Source organism: Anneissia japonica, unplaced genomic scaffold (genome assembly GCF_011630105.1).
Source record: "Anneissia japonica isolate Jap-2015-1 unplaced genomic scaffold, ASM1163010v1 scaffold1884_len437306_cov177, whole genome shotgun sequence".
Lineage (NCBI taxonomy): Eukaryota > Metazoa > Echinodermata > Crinoidea > Comatulida > Comatulidae > Anneissia > Anneissia japonica.
The window spans coordinates 153,187-162,651 of NW_022753199.1; the positions used below are offsets into that span (position 1 = coordinate 153,187).

Below are 9,465 nucleotides of genomic sequence, written 5' to 3' on the forward strand. Positions count from 1 at the left end.
GTATATGTATATGTATATTATGTGTATATGTAAATTATGTGTATATGCATATTATGTGTATGTATATATGTGTATGTATATATATGTATGTGTATATATATGTATGTATATATATATGTATATAATATGTATTTTTTTATAATATATATTCTGTTTTAGGGTGGTAACTTCTGGGTTATATTGATGGATAAGTATGCAGCTGATTTCGCTTTACTTATTTATGGACTTTGCGAGTGTATCGGTCTTGGATGGTTGTATGGCGCCAAGCGATTCATCAATGACATTCGTTCCATGATTGGGAATCGGCTTGTTGACACGCGTCTGTTTATGTGGTGGCCCATAAACTGGTGCGCACTCACCCCAGCTGTTTTGTCTGTAAGTACAGTGTTGCACTTGCTTTTGATTATTGTACATTCCTTGTTTTCCTTACTTTAACACATTTGTCACACAAGGGAGTATAAATTGATACCTTTTGAAAGAATTTTTCTGATACAGAGGTAGCTATACTAGTACTATTCACTCAGGGAATGAAGACAGTTGCATAATATTATTTTCCACCCAGTGGCTAGGGAAGAAGGTCTGAGTAATAATTCAGGATATATAATATATGCTGTATATAAGAAAGTGAAATAAATATATAAATAGTATTCTCACTTGATAAACACAATTTTATAGAGATTAAAAATAAATATATTCTTATTTGCTAAAAACTAAATATAAAACTGGATTTTTTTAAATTTTTTAACCTTTTTGTTTTAGTGAATTATATCTGATTTGCTTTTACAGTTTGTTCTGTTATTTAACTGGATTAGCTGGGAACCACCAACGGCTGGTGACACTGAGTTTCCACCATGGGCTCATGTAATTGGATGGTTGATGATCATTTCAACGTTGTTCTGGATCCCGCTTTTCATTGGCATCGAATTCTATAAAACCAGAGGTACTGGTGACAGCCTGATAAATGTAAGTCTTAACACAGTTGTCTAGGTACCTTTGCATAATGGACATTAGGCATTTTTCGTTTTTGACTATGCGGCCAATCTACTAAAAACTAATAGAGCGTAACAGGCATCTGAGCATGCTCACAAACCTTACTGGCTAAATCGGCATTGTTATAGCTTCCGCGACAACCCCAATTTCTGAATTTGGCGTAGTGGCGACTTCCCTAATATTGACCAATCAGATAACTGGATTCTTTGGCAAACTGCTGGAATAGTTTTTGTTAGGGGTTGCAATTTTCATCGTATCCGCAATCGAGCATTGTTCGTTCAATAATGAATTAATTATTAAAACAAGTGAGTGAGTAAATGTTTTATGAAGGCCTATTTATACACATACAATAAATGAGGAATGAATAGTCACAACATAAAATTAGGTAAATCAGGGGGTAGTAAAAAAAAAAGGGGGCCTCTTAGGCTCAGGCTAGCCTAGCCTTGTCAGGATGGATTTCGGGTAGGAGAAAGCACATTATCTGGTGCCGCTAGCTAGGGCATATGCGCCCATGCTATATAAATAACTGTTTAAAATTGTTATGTACATTTATTTGTACATCATCGTTGCAAATTTCCTGAGCAGGACTGACACCCCTCTTCTCCCGGTTCCCGACTCTCTTGACACCACCTAGGCTAGGGTAGGCCTAGATCCCAGGCTTACTACTAGCCAACAGCGAAACGTCACTCGGTGTTTTCTGGAAACTTTTTATTTTGTATACAGTATTTGACTAAAGTTTTTTTTTTCACATTTCCTTTTTCAGATATAAAACAAGGGAACATTGTTCCCTGGTAATAAAACCATGGTCGACTAACTCCTCTCCGTAGGCCCTACATGTGCTGCGGCGTCGTTGTAGTCGCCTTAAAACAACGAAAACAGCTCTTGGTATAGTACGCGAACAATGTCTTGGCATTGCCGTCACAGTCCATTAGTTCGTAGTAGACTGGCCGCGTTTTCAAAACGAAAAATGCCTATTTTCACTAAGCCCTGTACCTTTTGATATTTTTTGTGCCGCCCCCCCAAGCAAAAAAAAAATGACGTTTGGGACCACATGTGTATACTGATCTGGTTGGTCAGATGTTAAATTTAATTGGAATCCCAAAGCCAGCACATGGTTGCTAAATGTTCAACTTGAGTAATTAGCGCAAGCATGTAGCAGTATTGTATACTTTGGCAATTGTACGTCGATTACAGCAACTGATTTTAAAGCTTATAAAGTGGAGAAGATGAATATATTAAGAATTGTCTCATCTCGTTACTAATGCTGGTTTTAGCATGTCAAGGCTCAAACAGCTACACCAGCCTGACCTAGCCTAGCATGGCCTTGCCAATTTTGTAAAAAAAGACCTAAAAATAAAAATCAATCAAAATGCATGTATGTTTTTTTTTAACCTATGTTTTACTGAACTTTATATACAGATTTAAATAAATAGGAGTGAAGGGGAGAATTTAATGGTAGGTTTTAGCCTGTAATAAGTAAGTTATTGTCTTGAGAAACATTCCTAAATAACTTTGGTTCCATTTTCATTTCAATTAGCGTCTTAATACGATGAAAACTTCAAGACCAGAGTGGGGCCCTGCACTGAAGAGAAACAGGAGGCATGCTATTGAAGTGCATAGGGCATATGGTACTGAAATGGGAGGCACCGCAGAGATTAAAACACCAGTTTGCAATGGGTACTCACCAGTTACGTGCATCCCAGCAAGCACCGAGAAACAAGCTAATGTTTGAGGATAGTTAGATTGAGCGTTCCAATGTGCCTGTGATTACGGCGCAGTGGGAACCCAAGTGCGCTTGTGGTCACAGGTGCATTGGAATGCAAAAGAGGTGGGAATTAAAACAAAATCATTTCAGAAAAATATTGAAAAACGGGGCAAAATGGACTGTTCAGATGAAGGAATAGGGCTAATGTGTTTGTATGCACCATTGAAAATTACAATTATTGAAATTTTTTAATGAACAACTCGGTATTTTTTTAGTGTGTTCTTTTGTTCAGTGATGAATTAACGCGAGTCACACATCCCACAAAATATCTATATTTTTAAAAAAAAATTCAGTAAAAAAGCACTTCCACATGAATTATAAATAATTAAAATGGTATTGATGCCCATCGGCGCATTATTAAAATCGACGAATTAGTTTCGCTCCGATATTTGGCGTAGTGGCTGAAAATTGGATGCCAAATATCAGGGGTGAAGACAAGTGGTTGTTCTTAAGTGAAGTTTGTTGAGTTGAAAAGTTAACATCTTTTTGTAATATGTAATGCAATACTTCAATAGTTTGTAGTGCGGATTCACAAATCAGTGGCGGATCCAGGGGGTTGAGTGGGTTCAGACGAACCCCCTCTGTGAAGAAACGTATAAAAATACTACTAAGACTTGGCCTACAAAAGCCATGCTATTCCACCTAGGCATAGGTTGGCAGATCAGACAAGCAAGCCTTAGCCTAACTAATCTTCAATTACACTGTTTTTGGTTCAATGTCGTAAATATAATTTTTGTATGAAAGTGCGTTATTCATGCCTATTGGTTCATCAATCCATGAAAAAAAGGATACGTAGGCCTATCCAACTACTCAATATTGGAATATAGTGTCTTTGATTTTTTTTTTCTTTTTAATAGGCCTATTTACTGTAATAAGAATGAGATAAAATTACCTGACCATTCTCGAGAGGGGAAAACCTTGAATTTTGAATAACTTAAAAAGTCATTAAAAGACAACTCAGAAGTCGGAAAAGCTCATTTCCAGCCATCTAGAAATCAAAATCTTCCCAGGGAGAACCCCGGACCCACTCCCTCAAATCCTGGATCCGCCCCAGCAGATTATTTATTTGTTTGCTTGTACAGTATGTTGAGCTTCCCAAGGTTGTAGAATTATTTATTTCTGAGGTTTGTTGCCATAGTTATTTATATCTGCCATATTTTACCCCCCAGAGTGTTAGCTGTCACTGGCGACAAAGTCTTTAACGAATGTACTGATAAAATAAACTTTTAAAAAAAAATAATTTAAAAAAAAAATTAAAAATATGATATAATTAAAATGCAAATTATTATCCTTTAAATCCACATTTAATGTTCGGGAAGGAATTTGTAGTATGTGGTGGCATTGTATAATTTAATTTTTATTTCTAGTTTAGATTAAGATTTTTATTTAGTATTACTTTTTAGGCCAATGGTGGTTAAATTACGCAAGGACCACCAATAAAGTAAGTTGATGAGGGAGTATGAGTTTAAATACATCAAAATGGTGTAAAAATTTGATAATGAATATTATGTACACAAAGTGGATAACAGACAAATGAAAAACTTAATGGGGTAATGCTAGTAAACCTGTTTGTCACCCTCATTCAACTAGCTACAACAAGCCAGGCCCAAATCTAACCCTGACTGCACACAATTACTGTACAGGTAATTGTTGTATATGAACCAATTTGGGCCTACAGGTGGTTAAGATTACTGTGCATTAAATAAAAATTGGGGAAAAAATATATTTAAAAAAATAGAGTAAAAAAAAGACAGCTTTTTATAGCTACTAATTTTTATTTAATAAATCAAATATACAATTTCAACAACTTCCAATTCTAAAAAATCGGCGAAAAAGATCGCTTTGCCAAACTGGTTAAACCAGTACTACTAATAAAAATCACCCAGTTTGTATAATGAGGCTATTAAAAATTCATGGCTTTTATTCGATTCTCAGTTAAAATTACATATTCACTATAAAGTGTGTATGTGTGTATTATATATATTATATACCTGTACTATATTATATATATTGGTTTATATTATATATAATTGTATACAGTATATACAATATGGATTAGTATGCAAGAATGTTATTCCTCTTATTTTCTAAGAAATAGTATATGTACTACCAACTTAATTGTAAAACTGAGTTACAGACCATCTCGGTCGATTCAAAATTATTGCAGTTGCAAAGAGATCTGTTTGTTCTGACTTTTAATACTGTCTATTGTGCTAACCCGGGAAAGTTGTCATAAATTTTAGGGTGGAATATCATTTTAGTGCATATGTTTCAAAGTACTCCTGTTTACAGTCACTCGTAGCATGTATTTAACATTTTGAATGTTAAACCGTTAATTTCTACCCTGCTTTACAGTGGACCGAAATCGATGGTCGGCTAAGTTGAGTAGAAAGAATGATTTCCTAATGTAATCTACAGTTTATGACAGCAACTACAATGCAACTTATTCATTTATTGGCTTTAAATATGAAATTGTAAAAAAAAAAATGAAAAAAACTTGAAAGAAAAGCATGTTGACTTTACGGTTAACATGCACCAAAAAAAAAAGAGTAATCAACAAAACATTGTGTAGTAATTGATAGATAAAATCTAGTTGATAGATAAAAAGATAGTTGATAGATAAAATCTTAGAAATGAAAACTGTAAAATTGTAATTTGTAGAGTAAAACGTGAATATTTCATCATTGCAATGGAATTTGCCATTTATTTTACTGCTACCAAAATGGACTCCAGCAAGATTGTATGAACTGTGTAGCAACTTTCCTCATAGACGAAACGTTTGAAGTCCCGAAAATGTCATAGAAACAACTGCAAAAAATGCAAATATTAAAACAATCCAACGAGTATGGTATTATTAGAGGGGCGGTAACCATTGTATTTATAGTAAGTCTCATCTATGGAATATTAAGCTCTTTACACCTTATAAAATTTTATATTTGACAAATATGCTATTTGCCTAGTTAGAAAGGTGAGGTCATGTTATACCCATACATGGGCAAGTGATTTATTGTTTGTCACAAACAAAATGTGATAGTTATAAACTAAGGTATGAAATAATTTTAGTAACTGTTAGTTGGTGGTTAGGCTGTTTGTATGCATGTAGTTTAGGAATGTAATCTTACAGTCTGAATAAGGTATGTATGACTTTGTATATATTTAAATTCCGAGAGCCTGTTGGTATGTTCTTAATGGTATTGCAATCTGTTAAAAGGCACTATGCCTGTAGCTTCTTTCACAAAAAAAAAGAAAGGTTTTTCTGTATTTGGTTAAAATTTCGTTAAAAATAATGATACAGTATTAATGGCACTACCATTACATTTTTGCCAAACACAAACATTGTGTGGAATTAAATACCTTGGTGGTTAGGGTGCATGACTTTCAATCCCAGTGTCCTGGGTTCAATTCCTGTGACGGCAGTATTTTTTTCTCAAGACTAAAAATCCACTCTTCCCCTGAGCTGCATTATGAGTTGTTAAAAGCATTAACTGGGCCCTGTTGGAAAACAGTAGACATCTACTATACATGTTACCCAGTATAAAGAATAAACACTTAAAAGTTATATTTGTATGTATATAGATGATTATGAAACATAGGTAAGTGATTAAAAGGGATTAGGAATTGGGTTCGACTGTGAATAGGTGTGGGACTGTGGGCTGGGACTTATTGGTGGAAAATGTATATAGTATGAAAAATCTCAACATGTAATAGATGTTATTTTAAGTTTATCCTATTTTTTAATAATAAAGATGTTTAAATAATAATTAGAATTTTCAAAGAAGCCAGGACATTATGGAGAAGATGTCAAAAGTGTGGTGGGGACGTACTAGGCTTATACCAACCCCTTGAAGGTTTTTGTTAATGAGACAACTAATTCCCTGGTTTCATAGCCTAGGAATTAAAGGCAGAATGTTTTAGTACACAATCTGGTTTACTTTTAGCAATCTAAATGTACCTTGCTGTTGTACTTAATGACATCAAACTTCATATGGGTAAAGTGGAGTATAGGCCATCAGATTTTTATCCAACATTCAGACATTGTCTGACAGATATCAAATTCTGTATACCCAGAAAAAACGCTAAAATAATAGGTCATAATAGTGGTACTGTATTATACATTGATCTTGATTTCTTAATATCTATTTGATTGACACACGGTTATTGCCATTTTACTCGAAGTATTTATTTTCGTTGTACAGACATTAAAAAATATAAATTGCAGCCCATATCCCAAAGGGATGCTTATCAGGGTAAAGTCACACATACACTATCAGATGTTTGTTATACTCAACAATATTTGATGAGATTTTTCCTGATGAAACAATTATTCTAGCTCCTGCTAACAACGTAATAGTGTTGGATGTGTCTAAATCAAGCTTTCACTATCTAGAAGTTTGATACTGTACTTTGTTGAGTCTAACATACAAAATCTGATACTGTTTGTCTGGCTTATTACTTAAAAGACAGTACTTTGATTCTATTACAGTTATAGTTTAAATTAATATACACTGTAACAAGTGCTAAATTGTGTTTTTTTTTTGTTTTTTGTTTTATGCATATGAATTTGTCACTAAGTTTGTACATATTTTTTTTTCTTTAAATAGGTAGTTAAGAAGTATCTTCTTCATTCTCTATTTTAACATCCTTAATTTCAAAATCATTTTGAAAGTTTACTCATCTAAGTTTTAGATGCAAATCAATGCACGATATAGAAGCATATTTGTCTTGACAAAACATTCATATAAATGTCATAGATTTAAGAGTAAGTCATTTATCTTCCTGTAAATACAAGTGGCTGTATACTTGATGTGTTTTTGGTGTTTTAGTTAGTTGGTAACTTTTTAGTCATTACTACCTCTAGGCTTATGTAGGTCTATAGCCTTCTAGAATCTATTGATCTAAAAAAAAATGCTTTGATAATTATATTTTTGTTGGCTTGCCAACCAAAATCAATTATCAAGTACTGTACAGTAATGTATTTCTTGTTACTATTAACTTGGCTTTTATGCTGTCTAAAATTGTGCCCAAGTAGCACAAAATAATTAAAGTAATTATTTCTACTAAATTTGTATTATAATGTATATACAGTTTAATTTCATCACGTACCCCATCAAATATTATTTTTCCGACCGATGTCAGTATAGGTCCAGACATCTAGTTTGATGTTATGTTAGGGAGATTTTGCAAACTTATGGAAACGATTACCGTCATCCGTGCCTGCAACATTCTTGACAATACAGTATACAAACGAGCTGAATAAAGATCGTTAATTCACGCACGGAGGTATAATTCACGCCTGCGTTGTAACAATGGATTGATTACAAATTTGATGACGTAACCGTATTCGTTATCGTTTTCGTAAGTGTGCAAGACCTCCCTAATATTATTAATGTTGCGTGACAGTATGATTAATCATGTAAACGTTTGTATTCAAGTAAACCTATTCATTATTACTTTTTACAGACATCGGTAATGTCACTTTTAATTTGTTTCAGAACTAGATTTCATTTGGACTAAGTTATTCTGATTGTTATGCTGCTTAAGTCGAAAGGTTTTTAGTGTTGGTTATTTTCTTGTGCCAAAATGGACAAATCACAATATGGTACCATTGTTTGTGGTCTTTAATTTTTTATTGTATTTTCATTTAAAGGGGTATGAATGAAATTTCAATAAATACATTTCTTTAATTGGAAATCGGTTTTTGATTTGGTTTTGTTGATATACTGTATCTACCGTTATGGCTCCCTCGCAAACGTGTGGATTTTATTCTGATTCTAACCAAACCAACCCCACCAGATACTCGTTTATACTCCGAGGTGGAGAAAAGCAATGCAGATGAAGTTACTTGCTCAAGAACACAAACGAAATGCACAGCGAGTGATTGAAACTTGCCCCAACTTCGAGGTTAATGGAGGGCCCCGGCCTTATAGTCTGTTAACTTTTCATAATTTGTCGCTTGTATCTTATTGAGCAAATTCTCTTGTAAATTTCATTAGCCACCCTTCTGTTCACCATTGAATCTTCAGTTTTTATAGTCGGGAATTGTTTTTGTATATGGGAAAAAAAAACAACCTTCCCGCGCACACCCTAGATACCCCACTGCGTAGCATATCCCGCAATTTACACTATGGTCAGGGGGCGCCAGTATTCCGATGGCGGGTGGCCGATGTCCCCGACGAGAGCAAAGTGGGCGTAGTCGGGCGTCACTTAATTTTTTTCCCCAAAGTGATACAGGGGAACCCCCCGAAAAATATAACAATTTAGTGGGTTCAAAGGTTTATTTAGTTGATTTTATATATAGAAAACACATTTACACCCCCCCCCCCTACGGGGCGCAATCCCTGCCTACGGGCCGCTACTGAGACCTACAGTAATACAGAACTATTTTGCATAATCGAGGTATGCATATTTCTGTTGGGTGGGAGATTACAGATTTTTGTGCCGATTTACTTTATAGCGAGTATAGTATAGATATATTTTAAAAGATATGAACCGTCGTCAATTCAAATATCAAACTGAAGTAAAGTTATTGTTATAAAAACGGATTGGATCTTATCAGGTATTGTAGATTCCAATATATATATGTATATATATATATACATACATATACATATATATAATGTATATATATATAACTCAATGAAAAAGACGATGAGATGTCAACGACTTGGAGACTTTGAACACAAATTTTATTCAAAACATGAATATTTCAA

General features: G+C 34.1%; 1 protein-coding gene across 1 annotated transcript in view; it reads left to right on the forward strand.

Annotated features, from left to right (window-relative positions):
* Window positions 1–8,446, forward strand: part of LOC117122736 (sodium- and chloride-dependent glycine transporter 2-like) — a 35,657-nt gene extending 27,211 nt beyond the window's left edge. The window contains exons 8-10 of the mRNA XM_033268433.1: window positions 160–375; window positions 787–963; window positions 2,528–8,446. Of these exons, the coding sequence (XP_033124324.1) occupies window positions 160–375; window positions 787–963; window positions 2,528–2,722 (588 nt within the window). The 3' untranslated portion in view covers window positions 2,723–8,446. The remainder of the gene's footprint in view (window positions 1–159; window positions 376–786; window positions 964–2,527) is intronic.
* The last annotated feature ends 1,019 nt before the right edge of the window (window positions 8,447–9,465 follow it).